The sequence below is a fragment of the Lithobates pipiens genome, unplaced genomic scaffold, assembly GCF_037356315.1.
Source record: "Lithobates pipiens isolate NorthernLeopardFrog02 unplaced genomic scaffold, aLitPip1_a1.2 Scaffold_16, whole genome shotgun sequence".
Taxonomy (NCBI): domain Eukaryota; kingdom Metazoa; phylum Chordata; class Amphibia; order Anura; family Ranidae; genus Lithobates; species Lithobates pipiens.
The window spans coordinates 446,182,183-446,206,968 of NW_027507748.1; the positions used below are offsets into that span (position 1 = coordinate 446,182,183).

At 43.6% G+C, this 24,786-nt stretch overlaps 1 protein-coding gene across 1 annotated transcript in view; it reads left to right on the forward strand.

The window, feature by feature from the left end:
- TMEM131 (transmembrane protein 131) overlaps positions 1-24,786 on the forward strand; it is a gene marked incomplete in the record, with an annotated part of 262,694 nt that overhangs the window by 230,917 nt on the left and 6,991 nt on the right. Inside the window, 7 exon segments of the mRNA XM_077482768.1 lie at positions 1-23; positions 13,628-13,758; positions 14,246-14,367; positions 14,541-14,699; positions 19,610-19,772; positions 23,907-24,025; positions 24,127-24,226. Coding sequence (XP_077338894.1) covers positions 1-23; positions 13,628-13,758; positions 14,246-14,367; positions 14,541-14,699; positions 19,610-19,772; positions 23,907-24,025; positions 24,127-24,226 — 817 coding nt within the window.

A 24,786-nucleotide genomic window follows, 5' to 3' on the forward strand; every position in this document is an offset into this window, starting at 1 on the left:
ACACCGAGCCACTTATTAAAGAGGTACATGTCCTGATCTGTGCATAGTCACCGCTAAAATTTTCACCTCGTCTACATAGTTATAGTAGGGGAGGTGATTATATGTCAGTATTACATTGTATATCCCTGTATGTTGTGTCATTCAGGTGCTTGTCTAAGTTTTTTGAAACTATCCGTGCTACCTGCTGAGACCACTGCCTGTGGAAGGGAATTCCACATACTTGCCGCTCTTACAATAAAGAACCCTCTACGTAGTTTAAGGCTTAATCTCCATAGGTCTAGCTCGAAGGATACATGCCAAGAGCATTCCTGTCATAGTTCTAGCTCTAGATTAGTTCTGGGAGTTCGGTACGCCAACCTTATTCATCTTTTAGCTGTTGATCCGTGTTCTCCACCAGATCAATCAGATACACGCTCTCAAGGACTAGTTTTCCACCCTGCTTCTTGGTCACTGACTTGACAGCCTGACAGTTGAAGCTTAGGTTCTAGGAAACTGGCATTTTGGATTCTGTAATCCCGACTGTGCTTGTATACTTCTTGCCACAAGATTTATCTAGTTACATACTTTATAAGGTTGAAAAAAAAAAGAACGGTCCATGCAGTCCAACCTATGTGTTTGTGTGTGATTTTTATTCTTGAACAGTTCCCTTAGCTCTTTATATTCTTTCCGCAATCGAAGGTTAAACCTCCTTACTTCAGGGACCTTAGAGGTTATAACAGTTACTGAATACACCTTTGATTTTATATTTGTATATTGTAATTGTATCCTTAAGGGCCTCTTCTCTAGAGTGAATAACAGTAATCTATGTAATAGTTTCTCATAGCTGAGGATCTCCATTCCCCTTATTAAATATTTCGCCCTTCACTGAACTCTTTCTAATCCAACATTATCTTCCCCGAGGATTGGTGACCAACATTGAACTGCATGATCAAGATGAGGTGTTTTCATCTTTGATTTCATCTCTTGAATGTATGCCTTTTTTTTTTTTTTTTTTTTTTTTTTTTTTTTTTTTTGTGCACCACAGTATTTCGCTAGCTGCAGCTTGGCATTGCATGATATTCCTAGGCCTGTAATCTTTAAGCACCCCTAGATTCTTTTCCATTAGGGAGTCGACCATGGCAAACCCTCCTAATGTGTATTTTGTATGTACATTTACATTTCTCAACCTATATTGAACCTCATCTGCCTTGTAGCTGCCCAACCCTCTATTTTGTTAAGGTCTTCCTGTATCCCTTAATTCTGTACCCTGTGCCAAAGTTTTTTTCCCCAGCATAATTTGGTATTATCTGCACTAAAATTGAGCTGTTTATTCCAGCCTCTATATCATTAATAAACTGAACATTATTGGTCCCAATAAAGAACTAGTCATTTATCACTACTGTCTGGACCTGTTCATGTAACCAGTTTCCTATCCAAGTGCATACAATATCATCAAACAGACGTCATGTTATAGATTACACGCTTGAGGTACAGAACAGAATCAAATCAACTTCCACCATCCTACTTCTCTCATCTTTTATCATGAAATTATAACAGGTTGGTCTGACTAAAACAGTCTTTCATCACTCTATGCAGATTTTCACTTATGTTACCTCTATCGCTGACAGATTTTTTTTGAATGGAGTCCCTTACCATTCTCTCAAAATACCTTGCATACAACTTATGTTGGATAACATGTAGTTTCCTGATATGACTGGACCCTTTTTTCTAAATGGGGTACCACATTTGCTCTACACCAGTTTGTACTATTCCAGTCAGTTAGCGGTCTTTAAAAACTAGAAAAAGCAGATTCGCTATAACTGAGCTAAGTTCCCTAAGGACTTGTGGCTGTAATCCATCTGAAGCTGGTGGTTTGTTCTCATTCATTTTCTCTTTTGTACCTGATTTTCAGTCAACCAAAGAGGAACCTTCAGTGAAACATCATTTTTATTACTGTTAACACTTTCAAACCTGTCTCATCTGTAGAAATTGAAGAGAAAAATTATTTTATACATCTGCTCTTTCCCTGTCATTTGTGACCAGCTTCTCGTGCTCATGTTGTGGGGCTATCTGTTCGTTCGTTAACCTTTATTATTTATATATATATATATATATATATATTTTTTTTTTAATGTGGGGTGTTTTACTTCCTGTAACAAATGTGTGTGTTGTCATCTTTTTTTTTTTTTTAGCTGCCTTGGTTGCTCTTCGTGCAGCTCTACAGCCCAATCGTTTAAGCTGTCCAACCAGGGTTCTTTAAAATAACATATACTATAGTACAGTTAGTTTGCCAGGTTTCCTACATTTGTTACCATACCTTTTTTATTGGAGTTTTGTTTTTCTGTTACTAATGTTTGATCTATAATTTGTTTCCACTACTTTTTTCTTTTTTTATATTAGACATGGGTGATGCAATCTCTATGCCATCTAATTTGAGCTCCCACTCCCACTATTGCAGTGTCTTTTTTTTTTTTCTTCTCCTTAACCACTTCCCGACCAGCGCACAACGATGTACATTGGCAAAATGGCACGGACAGGCAAATTGGCGTACAGGTACATCCATTTGAAATTGCCGCTGTGACGGCGGCGAGTGTGCCGGTCGGGACCCCCGTGAGTCCCACGGACTCGATCACCGCGGGATACCCGCGAACGTCTCATGGGGAGGCTGAACGGGGAGATGCGGAAGTAAACAGCATCTCCCCATTCTGCCTAGCAACAAGTGACACTGATCTCTGCTCCCTGTGATTGGATCAGAGATGAGTGTTCACTAACACACAGCCACGCCCCCCACAGTTAGTAACACGCCCCTAGGACACAATTAACCCCTACACTGCCACCCCCTTGGTTAACCCCTTCCTGTGTTATTTACACAGGAATCAGTGCATTTGTATAGCAATGATTGCTGTATAAATGACTGGTCCCAAAAATGTCCAATGTGTCACAATAAAAATTGCTGATCGCGCCCATTACTAGTAAAAAAAAAAAAAAGACCTAAAAATATCCCCTATTTTGTAAACGCTATAAAGTTTGCGCAAACCAATCAATCGCTTATTGCAATTTTTTTTTTATTTTGTTTTTTTTACCAAAAATATGTAGAAGAATACGTATCGACCTAAACTGAGGGAATTTTTTTTTTTTTAATCAAAATTGTCCCTTTTTGTTTATAGCGCAAAAAAAAACGCAAGGGTGATCAAATACCACCACCGGTCTGAAAGTGATTAAAGCCCACTCCACTAGGGCGCTTTTGTCACAAAGTTTTGAAAAAAAATAGATTTTTCTTTTCTTGATTTCTTTGAGGACTGCAAAATACTCACCATGCCTCTGAGCAAATACCTTGGGTTCTCTACTTTCCAAAATGGGGTCCTTTGGGGGGTTTTGTGCTAACCTGACATTTCAGGGACTCCGCAACTGTGATGGGTAGTGAGGAGTAAAATTAAAATTTTACGCCTTTAGAAAGCCTGAAGGCGGTGCTTGGTTTTCAGGTCCTGTACGCGGCTAGGCTCCCAAAAAGGCAATTTGGGGGGGGATAAAAAACACTTTTGAATTTTAATGCACTAAAACACACTATATTGGCCAAATGATAATATATAAAAGATGATCTTAGGCCGAGTACATGAATACCGAACACAACATGCTTTAAAATTGAGTACAATCGTACAACCGTGCAGTGGTGACAAACTACATACATTTCTAAAAGCCTTTACAGGTTTCCACTTTATTCTAAAAGCCTTTACAGGTTTCCACTTTACAGAGGAGGTCTACTGCTAAAATTACTGCCCTCGATCTGACATTCGCGGTGATACCTCACATGCATGGTGCAATTGCTGTTTACATATGACACCAAGTGGTCTTGTGATAGCAATAAAGTTAAATGGGGAAAAAAAACCATAATAAATGCAAAAGTACACGTGGGTCTGGCATACATATGTGTGATTGCGGCACACGTGCAGTATCACCATAAATGTTGGAGCAAGAATAATTCTAGCACCAGAGCTCACATTTAACTGTAAATGAATAACCTGTAAAACCACTTTCTTCCCAAGCCTATTCTGACACTTATCCTCTACATGTAAAATGTATATTTCTCTTATATTCACCGACCGACACAGCTCCTCTTAGCTATTGGGTTGTTATGCCTTATTACTAGGAGATACTAGGCATTAGTTGTAATACAACACTCAGAAATCTTAGTTCCGCCCGGGTGGCGGACCCTTGGGCAACAACCCTCCAGCCTGCCATGCAGCCAGCAGTTTTATTTTGCCTAGTGAAGGGGACCGTTCGGACAGTGGGGATGAGTCCCCCGTCTGCTGATGTAGCGTCCCCTTTGGGTCCCGCAAGCCAGCACGTTCACCTAAGGTGTGCCCGTATCTGACTTGTGTATATATATATTTTTTTTTTCCTTTTAAAGAATGCTGAATATACAGGCATAAACCATAGATGACAAGACCATCATCTGTAACTTTCAATAGATATTCAAGCGAACAAGTCTATGTATACATTTATGCTATAAATCTACCATCCATCTAAACATACTGGTATCGCTAGAAGCTGTGATTAAAGGATTTCAACTATAGTTAGCTAGGATTACAACCAGAGCAGTGAAGGCCATTCTCTGTCTTGGAGGGCATATCTAGGTATCTGGAACATACCACCTATCAACCTGCGCTGCATATGCACTATTACCGTGGATGGAAACCCCCCAGAGGGAAAGGCTAGCTTGTCTCTGTTGGTCTGATTACGTGATGGCTTGTTTTAAGTAACTGTAACTAGTCGTGTTCTTCTTACTTAGGCTGTGGCTCTCACTCCTCGAGGTATGGGAGTGGCGCTAATCTGGGGTACTGCATTCCAGAGTATTTTTTCTTTTAGAGGAAAGAAAGATGAGCGACACTCATGGTGTCTCATGAAGAAAGAAAGGGGAGTAAGGATGGGGGGAGTAAGCACCGGTGGGGCCGCCGACCTAAGGCCCAGTCTGTCAAAAGACTGCCTGTCTAAGTGTAGGACTTGTAATTGTCTGAGTGTATCAGACTTATTTTGACAAGTTCATTTACAAGGAATGGTGTCGTCCACAACTGACCTTTTCGGTCCCCAAATCCATGGCAGTGCGTCCTTTTAAGGAGAGCCTTCTCAAAAAGTGGTCGGCTCCTCTGGTCGTGGACCCCCCAGTATCCAGGTTAAATAAAGTAACCACGATCCCAGTAGAGGGGACTCCTGCATTTAAGGAACCCACGGACAGGAAGGCCAAGGCAGTGGCTCGTTCCTTGTTTAAAGTTGTGGGGTCCGTCGTGCGACCAGTACTGGTGTCCGCACTTGTGTCGCAGACACTGAGTGGGCAAAACTGTTGCGCCATGAATTGGGAGAGCAACAGGCTTCTCCTGTCTGCGTGGAACTAGCAGACCAACTAGTGCAAGGCCTTAAGTACGTTTGACGCGCCCCTGGATACTCTTCCTTTCTTATCCAGGGCTTCAATGTCAGCAGTGGTGCTGAGGCGCCTGGTTTGGTTAAAATGCTGGTCTGCTGACCAGGCATCCAAAAAAACCATGACTGATCTGCTCTTCCTTGGTGACTGGCTCTTTTGAGCCTCTTTGGATGACATTATTAAAAATGCCACTGGTGGTAAGAGTACCCTACTCCCACAGGCCATGGAGGCTAAGAAGCCATGCCGTAAGCATGGGCCCTCTCTTTCCGCACACAATCGGCTTTTTAGTCCACCCGGAGCTTCGGTTAAACGTCCCAGCCCAACAGGATGACCACGGAAGGACAAAAGCATCCCTGGAACCACAAGCCTGCGAACAAAAGTGCTACTGCATAAAGGTTTTCCCCCACCCATGTCTCGGGTGGGGGGGGGGGGGGGGGTCACCTTCGGTAGTTTGAAGCCCGGTGGTCCTCTCGACTATCCGACCAATGGGTCTGCGATCTGATTTCCTCCGGCTACAGGAGAGTTTCTCTCTTGGCCGCCAAACAGATTCTTCCCCTCCAGCATACCCGTATCCTCACCTCGCCGGGAGGCCCTCTTAGGGGCAGTAAGGGACCTGCTGAGTCACGGGGTGGTTGTAGCGGTTCCGGAATTGGAACATTTCCAGGGATCTTACTCAAATCTGTTTGTCGTTCCCAAGAAAGAAGGGGTACGTCCGATCTTGGAACCTAAAAGCCCGCAATCACTTTGTGAAAATGCAGAGGTTCAGAATGGAATCAGTTTGCTCAGTAGTTGCACTCCATCAAGGGGACTCCCTGGCATCTTTAGACATCCAGGATGCATACCTGCACATACACATATGCCTTTGGCATCAAAAGTTTCTGCGATTTGCGGTCGAGGAAGCCCACTACCAGTTTGTGGCTCTCCCTTTTGGTCTGGCATCAGCCCCCCGAGTCTTTACCAAGGTATTGGCTCCAGTTTTGGCATTAGACGGATTGTAGTGCAAGCCTATGCCTTGAAGGGGCAGGTGCCCCCCTTTCCGGTCACAGCCCACTCCACAAGGGCAATTGGAACGTCTTGGGCCTTCCGACACCAAGTGTCTGTCATGCAGGTGTGTAAAGCACGTTTACCAAGTTCTACAAGGTAGACGTCAGTGCATCGGCTGATGCCTGTTTTGGCCGCAAAGTTTTGCAGGCGGCCGTGCAGTTGCAATTGAGATTTTTTCCTGGTTTTTTCGATAAAAACGCAGTACTGTTCTGTTAATGCACTGTTGCATTATTTCCGCAAAAAGTTGCGATGAATATGCAATATATTTTATTTTTTCCTGTGTTTTTATTTTTTTTATTTTAATTTTTTTGGATAAAAGCAGTACAGTTGAGTTAATGCGCTGTTGCATTACATTCCGCAATTTCTTTGGTGCGGTTGTGGGTAGTCACTCCTGTTGAGGGTACCCTGGTTTTGTGGTGGATTTCTACACGCACTGTTTTTTTTTTTTTTTTTTTTTTGTGGGTAAAGTTACACTAGTTCCCACTTGCCATGGTGGATGAAGTTTCTATGCTGTTTTCCCACCCCTCGCTTGGCACTGCTTGGGGACGTCCCAATGGCTAAGAGAGGAGCTGTGTCGGTGGGTGAATATAAGAGAAAATAGGATTTTTTGTACTCGCCGTGAAATCCTTTTCTCTGTAATTCACCAACCGACATGTTATACTGCTTGTTGACGTACTGGCTGCATGGCAGGCTGGAGGGTTGTTGCCCAAGGGGCCGCCCCCTGGGCGGAACAAAGAGTTCTGAGTGTTGTATTACAACTAATGCCTAGTATCTCCTAGTAATAGGACATAAAAACCCAATGGCTAAGGTAGAAGCTGTTTCGGTCAATGAATTGCAGAGAAAAGGATTTTACGGTGAGTAGAAAAAAAAATGTTTGGGGGTTCCTAGTAATTTTCTAGCAAAAAAATTATATATATATATATATATATATATATATATATATATATATATATATATATATATATATATATATATATATATATATATATATATATATATATATATAATTTTTTTTTTTTTTTTTTTTTCCAAGCAAAGGTCCTAGAGACTAAAATAGTGGGTGTTGCAATTTGTTACCTGGTATTTGTGCAGTGTTTTGGAAAAAATTACTAATGAATTTTAATAAACACAATATCTTGCCAATTTGTGTGGTGAAGTATAAAAGCTGATGTTACAAAACATGTCACACTTTAAAATTGCACACGCTCATGGAATAGCGACAAACTACGATACTTTAAATTATCCATATGTGATGCTTTAAAAGCCTTTGCAGATTACAAGTTTAGACTTATCCAGGAGGTTTGATGCTAAAATGATTGCCTTCGCCTCTGACATTCGCAGTTATACCTCACATGTGGTGTGATCGACGTGTGTGTTCACCGCTGCGTGTGAGGATTGTTGTTTATCGCCATTTCACAGGCGTTTGCAATGTTAAATCTTGACGTTTGGTGTCTATTTAGGGTTCATTCACAACAGGTGCACATTGCCAACGCATGCCAACATAAAAATGAATGCAGTTCACTCGAGTTGTATTGCAGTGCATTTGCCCAGTACTGAAAGCACATGTGCTTTTTTTTTTTGTTTTAGTAAATATACACGAAAGCACATAAATGAAAGGCAGACAAGGTAAAAAATAATGCATATAAAATGCACACCAATGCATTACGACGCATTACCGAAAAACCAATGTGCATGCATTAATATAAGCATTGTGTTGTGAATGAGCTCTTGCGCAACACAACATCATTTATATTTTACCAAAAATGATATTGTTTGTGTATACTAAAATTCAATAGTATTTTTTCCTGAACTTGCGTTTCATAAATGGCTACACAAATATCATGAAAATCAGAAAATTGCAAATGTCACCATTTTTTATTCTCCCAGGCATTTGCTCTGCTCACAAATTTAGTGTTCAATATAAGTGTTTGGCGTACTTTGTTGTTTTCTAGGGGAAAAAAATGCTGATTTTAACATTGTATAAAAAAAGTAAACGTTGCCTGGGGCGGCGGCACAGTTAATACATGAATAAGATGAGAGATTTTGAATCGCCCATAAAAATTACATATTTTTAAATATAGTAGGACACCCTCCTCTCTATTCCTATATTACCCTGCATGGCTTTCTAAACAGACCACTCCCAGAGCATTCACAAAAGCCCTAGCACTAGGGATGCACCGAATGGGTTTTTTGGTGCCAAAACCGATACCGAAAATGAAAAATACACTAGGCCGAAAACCGAAACCGATACCGAAACAGCACCGATACCGAAAATGACTGTTTTTAAAAAATATTTTTATGCAGGAGGTGGTCAGACTGGGGACATGGTACAGGAGGTGGTCAGAGACTGGGGACATGGTACAGGAGGTGGTCAGAGACTGGGGACATGGTACAGGAGGTGGTCAGAGACTGGGGACATGGTACAGGAGGTGGTCAGAGACTGGGGACATGGTACAGGAGGTGGTCAGAGACTGGGGACATGGTACAGGAGGTGGTCAGAGACTGGGGACATGGTACAGGAGGTGGTCAGAGACTGGGGACGTGGTACAGGAGGTGGTCAGAGACTGGGGACGTGGTACAGGAGGTGGTCAGAGACTGGGGACGTGGTACAGGAGGTGGTCAGAGACTGGGGACGTGGTACAGGAGGTGGTCAGAGACTGGGGACGTGGTACAGGAGGTGGTCAGAGACTGGGGACGTGGTACAGGAGGTGGTCAGAGACTGGGGACGTGGTACAGGAGATGGTCAGAGACTGGGGACGTGGTACAGGAGGTGGTCAGAGACTGGGGACGTGGTACAGGAGATGGTCAGAGACTGGGGACGTGGTACAGGAGATGGTCAGAGACTGGGGACGTGGTACAGGAGATGGTCAGAGACTGGGGACGTGGTACAGGAGGTGGTCAGAGACTGGGGACGTGGTACAGGAGGTGGTCAGAGACTGGGGACGTGGTACAGGAGGTGGTCAGAGACTGGGGACGTGGTACAGGAGATGGTCAGAGACTGGGGACGTGGTACAGGAGATGGTCAGAGACTGGGGACGTGGTACAGGAGATGGTCAGAGACTGGGGACGTGGTACAGGAGATGGTCAGAGACTGGGGACGTGGTACAGGAGATGGTCAGAGACTGGGGACGTGGTACAGGAGATGGTCAGAGACTGGGGACGTGGTACAGGAGATGGTCAGAGACTGGGGACGTGGTACAGGAGATGGTCAGAGACTGGGGACGTGGTACAGGAGATGGTCAGAGACTGGGGACGTGGTACAGGAGATGGTCAGAGACTGGGGACGTGGTACAGGAGATGGTCAGAGACTGGGGACGTGGTACAGGAGATGGTCAGAGACTGGGGACGTGGTACAGGAGATGGTCAGAGACTGGGGACGTGGTACAGGAGATGGTCAGAGACTGGGGACGTGGTACAGGAGATGGTCAGAGACTGGGGACGTGGTACAGGAGATGGTCAGAGACTGGGGACGTGGTACAGGAGATGGTCAGAGACTGGGGACGTGGTACAGGAGATGGTCAGAGACTGGGGACGTGGTACAGGAGATGGTCAGAGACTGGGGACGTGGTACAGGAGATGGTCAGAGACTGGGGACGTGGTACAGGAGATGGTCAGAGACTGGGGACGTGGTACAGGAGATGGTCAGAGACTGGGGACGTGGTACAGGAGATGGTCAGAGACTGGGGACGTGGTACAGGAGATGGTCAGAGACTGGGGACGTGGTACAGGAGATGGTCAGAGACTGGGGACGTGGTACAGGAGATGGTCAGAGACTGGGGACGTGGTACAGGAGATGGTCAGAGACTGGGGACGTGGTACAGGAGATGGTCAGAGACTGGGGACGTGGTACAGGAGATGGTCAGAGACTGGGGACGTGGTACAGGAGATGGTCAGAGACTGGGGACGTGGTACAGGAGATGGTCAGAGACTGGGGACGTGGTACAGGAGATGGTCAGAGACTGGGGACGTGGTACAGGAGATGGTCAGAGACTGGGGACGTGGTACAGGAGATGGTCAGAGACTGGGGACGTGGTACAGGAGATGGTCAGAGACTGGGGACGTGGTACAGGAGATGGTCAGAGACTGGGGACGTGGTACAGGAGATGGTCAGAGACTGGGGACGTGGTACAGGAGATGGTCAGAGACTGGGGACGTGGTACAGGAGATGGTCAGAGACTGGGGACGTGGTACAGGAGATGGTCAGAGACTGGGGACGTGGTACAGGAGATGGTCAGAGACTGGGGACGTGGTACAGGAGATGGTCAGAGACTGGGGACGTGGTACAGGAGATGGTCAGAGACTGGGGACGTGGTACAGGAGATGGTCAGAGACAGGGGACGTGGTACAGGAGGCATCCCCCATTGCAGCCAGTGTGCCCCATTGCAGCCAGTGTGCCCCATTGCAGCCAGTGTGCCCCATTGCAGCCAGTGTGCCCCATTGCAGCCAGTGTGCCCCATTGCAGCCAGTGTGCCCCATTGCAGCCAGTGTGCCATTTTGCAGCCAGCCTGTGCACTGTGTGCAGGGAAGAGAGCCGCCTCCGCCGCCTGTTTGATAACAGCGCCGGGAACATCACAGCTTTCATTTCAATTGCTGTGTGTTCCCGGCCGCGCCATCACACGCAGCCCCTCCCCCTTGTCCGGGCACTTTGATAGACAGATCATCCGTCCAATCCTGCAGATGATCTGTCTAAGTGCCCGGACAAGGGGGAGGGGCTGCGTGTGACGGCGCGCGGCCGGGAACACACAGCAATTGAAATGAAAGCTGTGATGTTCCCGGCGCTGTTATCAAAAAGGCGGCGGAGGTGGCTCTCCTGCGCTATGATGGGCGTCACCAGGGGCGGGGGGGCGGAGCCCCGCCCCCCACCCAGGCCACGCCCCATTTTCGGCTCCATTATCGGCCATTTTTCTCTTTCGGCAAATTGCCGAAAAGGGCATTTTCGGCCGATATGTTTCGGCGGCCGAAATTTCGGTGCATCACTACCTAGCACCTCTTATTTCCCTGTTTGGAACTCAGGGCATCAAGGGCAAAGATCTGGATGACCACCTCATGAATGTCTCATCTCCCTTCCAGTAATCTGCAAATTATTATTATTATTATTATTATTATTCACGATTCATATAGCGCCAACAATGTCCTCTGGAGAATTCGGATGCTCCAGGCTTTTGGTTAGGTGATCACTTTTTCCAAATATCAGCCTTATGCTCGTATACACGATCGGACTTTCCGACAACAAAACCGTGGATTTTTGTTCGAAGGATGTTGGCTCCAGCTTGTCTTGCATACACACGTTCACACATGTTGGCCAACAATTACGAATGTATTGATGTACAAGACATACCTGATATCTCCATTATGAACGCTAGTTATATCTCCGGCATGCATGGACTTTTGTCCGACCAACTTGTGTACACACAATCGGAAAGTCCGACAACAAACATTTGTTGGCGGAAAATTTGAAAACCTGCTAGTCTACATTTGTTGCTGGAAAGTCCAGCAACAAATGTTCCATGGAGCATACACATGGTCGGACTTTCCGCCAACAAGCTCACGGCCAACATTTTGTTGTCGGAAAATCCGATCGTGTATACGAGGCATTATTCTTCACCTGGAATACCTGGGTCTTTTCCTGGGCACATCCCAAGCAAAGGTTTTCCTTCCAGAGAAGAAAATGTTTTCTCATTTTTCCGAGCTCACGCTCAAGAATTGTGGTTACACGTCTCACAATGAGATTCTCCATGAGTGTTCTTGGCCTCCTTTGAGGCTGTGCCATTTGCCTAATTTCATTTGAGACCTCTCTGGAACAAGCATGCTCCTTCTCTTGACCTACCCGTGCTTCACCCCAGGTTTGACAATAGGGTTAGTCTTTTGTTCATTATCACTGGATGGTCATAACAGATACCAGTCCTTTATTCTGCACAGGGTACTTGCAGTCCCTCATAGTCCAAGGAACATGGTCATCCATGGAAGCCAAACTCCCCATTAACCTCCTGGAGCTAAGAGCAATTAGGATGGTGCTGCAACACTTGACCATCTTTCTGCAAGGACACCCAATCAGGGTGCAGCAAGACAAAGCCATGTCTGTGGCCTAAGTCATAGAGGTGTGATGCAGCTTTAAAGAAAACAAACCAGATAATGTCATGGATGGAGACTCGCTGCCCAATGATCGCCACCGTCCATGGTTCACCTTCCAGGAGTTTACAACTGGAAAGCAGGTTAACTCAGCTGCCACTGCCTAGGTCAGTGAGAACAGGCCCTTCACCTCAACATATTCAACTTGATAATGTCTGAGGTCGGGGACCCGATATGTAGATCTCCTGGCCTCTAGATTCAAAAACTAGCTTTGTTTGTGGCCAGGACCAAGGGCCCTCTAGCACTGGCATCAAATGCCTTGAAAATCCCCTAGGGATTCTCATGGCATCAAACTGGCCAAGAAGAAACTGGTACGCAGACTACTAGGAAACAACCCCTGGCCTCTTCCCAACAGGCCAGACCTGCTATCTTAGAGCCCTCTCTCTGTCACATCCTGATTCTCAGTCAATGGCTTTTAACAGCATAGCTGTTGAAGTGCAGGTCTTAGGCTTGGTTCACTCCTATGCATCTTTTAGTGCATTTTCAGCTTTGCAGAAACACACTACTGTCAATTTAACATGATTTCCTATTGATGTAGTTCACATCTGTACATTTTATGGAAAGGGCCAGGGATGTTGTTTTTGGTTTTTTAATTACATAGACTTAAATGGTTTAAAGATGTGTATTGGAAAATGCAAAATGCACCTGCAATATACAAACTGCAACCTGTGAATCGGGCCTAGGGATAAGTTCACCTTTTGTAACGTGTGTTTGCAGAAGCCTGAAACTGCACCTGTGATCCACTGATTGCCGGTGCAGTGTTTTGAAGGCTGCTGTGTAAAATAAAAAAAATAAAAAAGATGCAATTTTTTTTACCTGCAACATCACGTGCATCAATGAGGTTTTGTACAAAAGGTGAAATTAGAGATAGCTGAGTCTTTACGTGGGTATCTTATGTTCGCTATCTCTACTAAATAGCCCCATTAAATGAGACTATTGCAAATCGGTCTATATGCAGTCTTTACATTTTCTTTTTGAATGATTTTGAACATTGTAACATTTCTGAAGTTAGGAAATGTTTGTCTTGCTAAACTGAATAAGTAATTTGTGTTTTTATAGGAGCCTGAAAAATTAAAGGGAAAACAAGTAATTTCTGAAAAGACAGAAAATGAAACGAGTAAACAAAAGCAAAAGAGCAAGAAAGTCCCTGGTCCAAGCAAAAAGGAGACTGTAACAGAGGTTAAACCAAGGTAAGGGAGCTGCAGTGCCTTTTTAATGGTTTTACCATTACTAAGGAAAGTGGTTTTGCTTTTGGATTTGTTGGATTAAGTAGTTTGTCTGTTGTAGTTTTGTTGAATAAGACACTATTCACATAAGCGAGTCTCCAGTTTGATTGATCAGTTTGCACTGATTTCCAGTGCAACTTTGGAGCGACTTTGATTTGATTTTACATTCTCTGGACCAAAGTTGCATCAAAAGTCACACCAAAGTAGTGCAGGCACCTTTTTCAAAGCTGCTGTGACTTGAACAGGTGCCATTGGAAAGAATGGGCTGTGACTTCCAAAGTCGCATAACAAGTTGCACAAGTGTGAATGGAGCCTAAAATTTTCCAAGGAAATTGTGCACACCTGTTTGCCTGCTTTGTTGACAGTAGAGGAGCAGCTCAAAGTATATGCAATTACCAGCATTTGAGATATCCCCTACAAATGTAAAATATTGTTTATTCTTCTCTTTCAGCTCTTTGGAGTTGCCATATACTACACCCTTAGAAAACAAACAGCTTAAAAACTTCTCCAAAATTGCCGTACAGCATTCCTTAGGGAGTAGCTCAAAAGCAAGAAATTTGCAAAAACCACGGGGTAAGTATTTGTGTCAAATTCTTTTCCTTTTTTTTTATTTTTTATTTTTTTTATTTTTTTAATTAATAAAGCGCTTGCAACTCATCACTAACAACCATGTGATTCTTCTGGATTTGCACTGACAACCTAGTGGCAGTCTTTCATTGAGCATGGCATGTTAATGTTTTGTGCAGGTACAAACAGTAAGTTAGGAGAGAACAGGCAATCAGTGCTGGCGAAGCTTCATCCTAGTCGTACTGGTCAGGAACTAGGCAGCAACAGCAGTTCTGAAGGAGAGAAAGACTCCCCACCTCCAGAGTGGGATTCTGTGCCAATTCTCAAATCAGGAAGCTGTGAGTATGCTCCTTCATTGCGCAGAGCTCTTAGACATCCATTGACATTACAGTTTTAGTGCAGTCACTGTCTTGTATCCATAAATTTACCTATATGTTGCGCATCTGACGGTTATTTTCATTAGCGTGATTTGTATTGCTTCTGTCACCAGTGTTCACTGATTTCCCTTCAATAAAATGATTGCCACTAGTGAATGTATTATATGTTTCAGTGGCAAACTGTAAACTATATGATTTAACACCTGAAGTGTCTAAAGAGTTCTACAGACTTAAGGTAATTAAAGGTGGCAACTATGATAGAAGTTCAACATAACATGTAGTGAGTGCTACTTTGAAAGTGTGTTTGCTTAACATTGCTTGCATTTGTCATGTAAGACATGTGAAACTTGTAGTTCTCCCCATAATCTTCTGCAGTAGAGTTTAGAATTTAGATTGCATGTGTATGAATGCTTTTTTTATTTTTATATTTTTTTTTACCTAATATGCCTAGGTATCAGAACTACTTGTATATTTGTCTCTCTTGTTAAGAAAAAAAAAATTGATTGTATACTATGAGGAGCTCTTACATTCTATAATCATAATCGAGGAGTTCAGTTAGGCCTCTTTCACATGGACTGTCCTTTCAGGTCCGCCTGTCCATTTTTGAAGTGGACCTGAACGGACGCTTCATAGACCTCTATGGAGTGTCGGATGTCAGCGGTGACATGTCCGCTGACATCCGCTCCGATCGGAAAAAGTGTGACGGAGGAAAAACCTACTTTTCCATCCGTCTGAGGATTGGATCGGGTGACGACGGACTCTGCGGTCCGTTCTCATCCGATCCCCCATAGGGGAAAGTGGCGCTCTGAACAGGTCTGTTCCTGCACAGTGTGCAGACACATACCCATCATCTTCCTGCCCAGCGGGAATCAACGGAACGATTCCTCGCTGAGCAGAGCGGGCTCTGTACATGGACACATCCATGTGAAGGAGCCCTTAGAGTGTAACTATGGCCAAAAGAATTGCGTATATGATGAAGCCTGTCACTAGTATTAACACTGCAGTTTTTGTTTTTCTGAGTCCCCCTTGTAATATAATTTTATTACCCGTTGAGCTTGCCAGTAGATGTTTTCCACGTCTTGTGATAGGGTAACAATGCTGTTACAATATATAGACAAAAAAACGTTCCCTGTGACACTGCGCTATCCAAAAAAAACAGAAAAAAGCTGCTAACACAATCACAAGGATAAAACAGTGAATAATTAACAAATATCAAAAACGTAGTGTAGCGCTAAACAGAATTATGAATGACCTAGTTAGTGCATCATCATACAGTAATTAACCCAAAACACCTTAAGTGTGAAGATTCATGTAAAAAATTATATATAGAAATGAAATTACAATTCAAAAAATATAAATAGAAAAAGTCTCTATGTAAAGTGTTGATCCAATCCAAACGTGAAATACGGGTCACCATCCACCTTCTCAAGATGAAGCTAGCATGCAGACACCCTGTGATATTCCCGTCACCTTTAGAAATAAAGGCTTACCAGATAATATAGATCCAAACGAATGTATATTCGAAGGATCATGCAAGCTTGTACACTTAGAAGGCGAGATTATAGATGTAAAATATCCAGGGAAGTAACAAGTCAGACTCCACATAGAGATGTCCTCAACTAGTTGTTAAATCCTCATCGGTACACTCCAGCACAAAATGTTGAACTGTTTCCATGTGTTCATCTCTAGAGCATGAACACATGGAAACAGTTCAACATTTTGTGCTGGAGTGTACCGATGAGGATTTAACAACTAGTTGAGGACATCTCTATGTGGAGTCTGACTTGTTACTTCCCTGGATATTTTACATCTATAATCTCGCCTTCTAAGTGTACAAGCTTGCATGATCCTTCGAATATACATTCGTTTGGATCTATATTATCTGGTAAGCCTTTATTTCTAAAGGTGACGGGAATATCACAGGGTGTCTGCATGCTAGCTTCATCTTGAGAAGGTGGATGGTGACCCGTATTTCACGTTTGGATTGGATCAACACTTTACATAGAGACTTTTTCTATTTATATTTTTTGAATTGTAATTTCATTTCTATATATAATTTTTTACATGAATCTTCACACTTAAGGTGTTTTGGGTTAATTACTGTATGATGATGCACTAACTAGGTCATTCATAATTCTGTTTAGCGCTACACTACGTTTTTGATAACAATGCTGTTACGTCTGAAGTGAAATCACACGGCAGTGTTGTCACTGACAGGATCATTGGGTAAGTAAACTAAAGTATGGGAGAGAGAGGGAAAAAAAGCCCTTCAGTGAGTGGAGCAGAGAGGAAAAGGTAGATGTAGGCCCAAGGCAAGAGAAGGGAAAATGGGGAAAAAAAAAATTATAATTTGAGGAGGGGGAAGGGAAAGAAGTAGCTGGGAATACTTAGGTGGTTAAAAAAGAGAAAGTGGGTAAGCGAATCATGACTAGGAGAGAAGAGACCATCTGTCAGGCTGCCACTCATCAGGGAATGCAGAGGAAATTTAAGTTATAGGCGGAAGAGGCTAGCTAAGTAGTTGCACTTAGGGATATAATGGCGGAATAGTCAGCCGTAATCATGAAATGAAGCCAGCAAGACCATGTTTTATTGAAGGCTGTACGCCGGTTATGTGTATGAGTTCCTTCATGTCCTCCACCCTATTGGGTTTTAGGAACCATTCTTTAAGGGATGGAGTATGTTTGTTTCCAGTACTGGCAAATGCACATATACTCCACATTGATCATATGCATGGTTAACCATTTTGCATACGTGCGGCCCATTACAGTAGAGTGGTGAATCAAGTAGTGCAAGGGTGAGTAGTCTAACATGTATATTGTATCCTTCATGATAACATCATGGACCCCATGCTAGTACAGTTGTAATGCTGTGCACTCCCACCATAAATGGAGCATTGTGTCCTCCTTCTGCTTACAGAACTAGCATTGTTTTGAGATAAGAGGGGAGATTTTTTGAAGAGGAGAGGGAGCCCTGTGCCAACGAGAGAAAATGTTATAATTTATGTTCCTGTGTTACACTCAAAAGAGCCCTTGTGTATGGTAGCCCATACTGATTCCCAGTCCTGATATGGAAGCAAGATTCCTAAATACATTTCCCACTTCTCCACATAACGTCGGGGAGGGGAGAGTGATTGGCTCTTGGAGTCGTCCAAAAACTACAATGAGTTTGAAAAGCAGGTTGGAGGCCCCACAAAAATTCCACATAAGCCACAAGGGCTGTGTACCAGGGCCTAGGCTAGGGCAGAGGCAAGAGTGGAGCAATTACAGATATCGCAGAAACACTGTAACATTGGTCTAATCAAAGTATGTATTAACAGTTGACAAGTGGTGTCCTTTAATTTAATCCAAAGAATAATTAACATATCCTCAGCCAGATTTTGTTCAAGAAGAACCTAATCCTTTGATCTGCTGTGTATGTGCCAACCCACCATCCTGGTTTGTGGTAGGATTGCACATCTGGAAGCCCAATCCCACCACTCATTTTAGATTTAGGTGTAGGGGAAAAAAACTGAGTTATTCCCCATCCAAATCTGGCAGGAATAAAAGACTTGGTATGGTAGAAAAAAGTGGGGGGAAGCTTGATCAGGATGGCTGGCACTGGATAAAGACATCTGGGAAGTGCGTCCATTTTGAGGTCAGCAGCCCTCCTAAACCATGACAGTCTGCTTTTGTCCCAGTTAAGTACATCATATACAGCAGGGGTGCCCAACCTTTTGAAGAGCAAGGGCCACTTAAGCAACTTGGTAGCCACAATAAGTGGAGTGGGTGGATGGCAGGTCCGTGTACACTCTATATGCAGAGTGGACACAGCCCACTCTACTCTATGGACACTCTGATCCGCCCAGATGGAAGGGCACAGATCCCCTTCTGTTTTTTTTTCTTTTAGCCGATCGGATTGAAGGTATGCAGGTGTAAACGGACACAAGTCTGTTTACATTTTCACTCCATAGCGGTGAATGGAGTGTCTGATTGGGTTGGACCGATCATGTGAAAGGGGCCTAAGGCTGCTTTCACGCTGATGTGCTTTAGTCTACCCAGTTCAGTGCACCTCTGGCTTTTCTTGGGGTTAGCTGCACTTTGCCCTATAATCCTATTATATCCTGCAGGTGTTGTGCCCATATATACACTGTGATTATAATATTAAACATACCTTTAATAACAGTCTTCAATTTGGGTATCACCAGCTGTTGCTGTTCCAGGCAGAGTGCATTTGGTATCACTTCACCTGTGACAAGATGTGGCGCTATACAGGAAGCATAGTCTTATGTGGCTCTGCTACACAGCCGTTTGCTTCCTCTACCACCGGCTTCATTCACAACACTGATGCTCTGGTATGCCGAGTTGGGAACCTGCAATCTGGGCTTGCCAACCAGCCATCCCAGAGCAGGAGGTCATGGGCCACATATGGCCCCCAGTCTACTGGTTGGGCACCCCTGATATACAGCATATTCTTATTTTATATAATTTTTACTTTGCACATAGTTGCACTTTTAAGTGGTTGTGTCTTTCAGAAAATGTGCTCCATAAAGAATGTTCCTCTCAATCCGGCCCAGTGTTTCATTTGAGATCGACCGGCCCGACACTAAAATGTAAAAATTGGCCTTGCCCTTAAAGGATCAATAGCTATTCCTGCAGTAGTTGTTTCCTATTGCACAAAGACCTATAAATAGCTGAATAATATAGCCTATAATTATTATTATTATTTTTTATTTTTTTCTTCAAGTGCTTTCAAGTTTTTGTTAAGCTAAGTAGAAGATTTATTCTTTTTTCCTTTTATTGCTTGTATTGACATGTTTTACATGTGTTTGGCAATGTGGAGCATGTAAGTTTTTATGGTGTACTGTAGCATTATTTTCTGTATTGTGATTACAGCAGTAGATAGCCTTTACAAATTGTCTGTGCAAACCCACAACGCAGATGACTTCTTGAAACAACGTCAGACCTCACCAGCCCCTACTCCCCCTTCACCTCCTCCAGCCTTGGGCTTTGGCTTAAGAAGCAGCTACAGCAGCATTGTAAACAGCACAAGCAGTCAGTAAGTGTGACGCCAGCCTTCCATTTTATAGTAAATTTCTGTTACAGATTTATGTCTTGCTCACTTTTTCACAATACAGCAAAAAGGCAAACTTGGACAACCTTAACATGCTGCTTGTACCCATTGTATTTATATAGCAATTGCAATATGTCTTATTATTTAAGGATGAAATATCACTTCCCGTGCTCCCACAGGAGTCGTCAGATTTTGGGGTGATTGTAAACTCAGGTATTGATGGGGTGGCCGATGTACAGCACAGTGCATTTGTAGACCAGTTGTAGGCTCTAACACTACAAAATGTAGAAGAGTCCAGAGGGATAAATACTTAAACGCTGTACAGAACATGCAAAACACAGGCAGCATACACAGCATGGACCTTAATGCATTCTATGCATTAAGATAAAAAGCCATCTGTGTTCAGCAGCCCCCTAATACTTACCTGAGCCTCATCTGATGTTCAGTGATGTTCACAAGTGTTTTGTCGGACTCTCCCTCCTGATTGACAGAGAAACATCAGCGGCACCATTGGCTCCCGCTGCTGTCAATTAGTTAGCCAATCAGGAGAGAGAGGGCGATGATTGAACTGCAGCTCCGTGTCTGAATGGGCAAACGGAGCTGCAGCTCAGCTTGGGTGCCCCTATAGCAATCTACTTGCTATGGGGGCACTCAACTGCAGAGAGGGGCCAGGAGCACAGAAGAGGGTCCAGAGAAGAGGAGGATCTGGACTGCTTTGTGCAAATCCACTGCAACAGACCTGAAAAGTATGACATGTTATTTTTTATGGAAAAAAACAGACTTTAGAATTACTTTTACAGCTACGCAAGCCATAGAGCAAATAATAGAAAAACCACATCAGTCTAATTGACTGTTTAAGGAACAGGTGCACTTTGCTAGTAATATTAATAGCAAGAAAATGTTTTTACTTGTTCATTAGCACAAGTGCATCTCGTTTAACCCCCTTACACCGCCTTCTGGAAGCTCTTTAAATGGGCGGTAATGCAGGGATACAGCATAGCTTCCCAATCACATAAATGCTGTCATTGGCTCTCTCAGCAGTCAAGTGATCGGGAGCCCATCCGCTTGCTCCCAATCAGAAGCCATGAGTGTAGTGATGCACACCCACAAACCATCATGGACCCATATGTGCCATGGCTGGGTGTAAGGCCCACTCTATATATAAAACACATGTTACACGGTCAGAAAGATGTTAATCCGGCAGGACTGAGGTTTTTAGAATATCACTATATGTGATTTTTTTTTTAATGTATGTAATAGAAGTATTATTCAGACAGGCCTGTATATCTCATGTTTTCTGACATTGGAACCAAAATAATCAAAAAATGCTTTATTTTGTGTTATGTAATACTTGTCAGTTTTGTCACTACCCAGGTACGTGCTTTTTCCATGTATGCTCATTAGGGATGGGCGAACGGTTCGGCCCGTGCATAAGTTCGGGTCGACCTTTGGTTGTTCGGATGTTTTCTGCGAACACCAAACAATATGCAGGTTTCCTGCAAATACGAAAGCTGCCGAAATACCATTAAAGTCTATGGGACACTAACATGAAAAATAAAGTGTTCATTTTAAAGGCTTAAATGCAAGTTATTGTCATAAAAAGTGTTTGAGGACCTGGGTCCTGCCCCAGGCGACATATATCAATGAATTTTTTTTTTTTTTTTAAATGACCGTTTTTTCAGGAGCGGAGATTTTATTTTTAATTTTTTTTAATGCTTAAAGTGAAACAATAAAAATGAAATATGCCTTTAAATATTGTGCCTGGGGGTGGGGGGTGTCTATAGTTTGCCTGTAAAGTGGCGCATTTTTCCGCGTGTTTAGAACAGTACCACAGCAAAATTACATTTCTAAACGAAAAATTGTCATTTAAAACTGATTGCGGCTGTAATGAATTGTTGGGTCTCTGCAATATAGATAAAACGCATTGGAAAAAAAGCATGGGCTCCCCCCCCCTCCAGTCCTTTACCAGGTCCTTTTGGGCCTGGTATGAATATTAAGGAGAACCCCGAACCAGCCCTACGCCAAATTGTTTTTTAAAAATGGCATAGGAGTCCCCCCCGAAAATCCATACCAGACTTGGTATGGATTTTAAGGGGAACCCTGTGCCAAAAATAAGAGTAGGGGTCCCCCTAAAAAGCCACACCATACCCTTATCTGAGCACGCTACCTGTCAGGCCGCAGGAAATGAGGGACAATGAGAGCGCCCCACCCTCCTGAACTGTACCAGGCCACATGACCTCAACATGGGGAGGGTGCATTAAGGTAGCCCCACAAAGCACCTTGTCTCCATGTTGATGGGGACAAGGGCCTCATCCCCACAACCCTTGCCCGGTTGTTGTGGGGGTCTGCGGGCGGGGGGCTTATCGGAATCTGAAAGCCCCCTTTAACAAGGGGACCCCCAGATCCTGGCCCCCCCCCCCCCGTGTGAAATGGTAACAGGGTACAAGTACCCCTACCTTTTCACAAAAAGTGTCAAAATGTTAAAAACTACAAGACACCGCTTAGGAACAAGTCCTTTATTAAAAAATAAAACAAATGTCCCACGATGTCCATTCATCTTTTTCTATCTTTCTGCGAAGGACCAAAAAAGGAAAAAAAAAATCTGCAACTGAGCCGCCTCTATGGGAGGCTCCTGCGGCGTAGTGCTACTTCGCTTATGACAGTTCTTATATAACTGAAGGCGGGGCCACTCGGTTACATACCTGGGTGACTCCGCCCCCTATGATGCCACAGGGACATCCTGTGGCTTCCCTGTAGTGTCAGAGGGGGGCATAGTCACCAGTTTACATCACCGGGGGCCCCGCCCTCAGTTATATAAGAACTGTCACAGAGAAGAAGCGTCACACGGGGCGGGAGCCTCCCATACAGGCGGATCGGTTCCGGATTTGTTTTTTTTTTCTTTTTCGGTCTGTCACGGTGTGAAGATGAATGGACATTGTGGGACATTTTTGTTTTTTAATAAAGGACTTGTCCTCAAGTCTTGTGGGTTTTTGTTTGTTTTGTTTTTTTACATTTTGCCACTTTTGACACAATTTTTTTTTGTCTAATGGTAGGGGTACATTTCACACGGGGGGGGGGGGAGCCAGGATCTGGGGTTACCCTTCTTAAAGGTGGCTTCCAGATTCCAATAAGCCCCCCTGCCCGCAGACCCCCACAACCCTGAGGCCCTTGGGCTACCCCAAAGCACCCTCCCCATGTTGAGGACACGTGGCCTGGTACTGTTCAGGAGGGGGGCGCTCTCTGGTCCCCCCTCTCTTCCTGCGCCCTGCCAGGTTGCGTGCTTTGATAAGGGTCTGGTGTGGTTTTTGGGGGGACCCCTACGCCATTTTTTTTATTTGGCGCAGGGTTCCCATTAATTTCCATATCAGACCCGAAGGGCTTAGCATGGATTTTAGGGGGTCCCCCACACAATTGTTTTTTTTTTTTGGTTAGGGGTTCCCCTTAATATTCATACCGGACCCAAATGGCCTGGTAATGGACTGGGGGGGGCATGCTCTTCTTTTTTTTTTTAAAGAACATTACAGCCGCCATCAGTTTTAAATGACAATTTTCCCTTTTAGAAAAGTAATTTTGCTGCGGCACTGTTCTAAACACGGGAAAAATGCATCATTTCACAGGCATACTATAGACAACACCCCCAGGCACAAAATTTAAAGGAATATTTCATTTTTATTTCACTTTAAGCATTGAAAAAATCACTGCTCCTGAAAAATCTTCTGTTTTTAAAAAATAATAAATTGACGCATGTTCCCTGGAGCAGGACCCAGGTCCCCAAACACTTTTTTTTTTTTTTTTTTTTATGACAATGACTTGCATACAAGCCTTTAAAATGAGCACTTTTGATTATTCATGTTCGTGTCCCATAGACTTTAACGGTGTTCGTGTGTTCTGACAAATTTTTTGCCTGTTCGGTATGTTCTGATACAAACTGAACCGGGAGGTGTTCGGGTCATCCCTAATGCTCATGTACTTTATGCATCCACTATGAAACTTCCACCTCATTTTTGTAAAGGGGAGATGGATTTAGAATTCTATAGAAAATAATTCTGTAACATGTTACTACACACAAGTAGAACATTGCATGGTGTTTCAACAATAACAAAGGATCTTTACTTTCAGTGATTTAAGAAACGCCTCCTCTGTCATCAAACACAAGCTGACTAAAGCAGCTTCTTTACCTGGGAGGAATGGCAATCCAACATTTGCTGCTGTTGCTGCTGGATATGACAAGAACCCAGGTAATAAGCCACATTTTAGCTATACAGCAATGAATACGTTGCCTTCATCTTCAATCAAAATGGTCGGTTTACAGGTTTTTTTTTTTTCTCTGCTAAAACAGGTGGCAGCGGATTAGCCAAATCATCTGTTGCTAGAAGTGACATCCCTAACAGCATCAGCATGTCACAAAGTGTATCCATTGATAGTGATAACTCTGACAGGTAGGGAAAGTACTGCGATGTCCTATAAATGGCTGTCCTAAGCTATTCTAAGGTTTGCTTTAATTGAAAATCAAAGTGTAATTGGATAGAGCCAACAGCATCAAATAAGGGAATCTATTGTATGGTTATTCTTATATGTGACCTAAGGTTTGTGTATCAATTGTCAATAAGCTTTTATGGTTGTAGAAGAATTTACAAAGTGTTACTAAACCCACAACAGTAAAATCAGTCTGTATAAGCAGCATAGCATGCTTGTTATACTCACTGTGGAACTTAAGGGGTTAATCCTCTGCATTGTGTAAAAAATACTGTTTTATCCTGTATGCACAGATCCTCCCCATCCTGCGCTATCTGGGGAAGGCCAGCTAACACAAGCAGGGTAGTCGACCTAAACATGCTCAGTTGTCTTTTATGCTGGAGAGAACATTTACTTGTACTCAGAGCTAGCCAAGTCACATGATATTGACCTCACACATGTGCGCATGCATACAGGATCTAGTGGAAATCTCATCCCTGAACTCTCACCACTGGAGAAACTGTGCAGTTTATCATGTAACCGT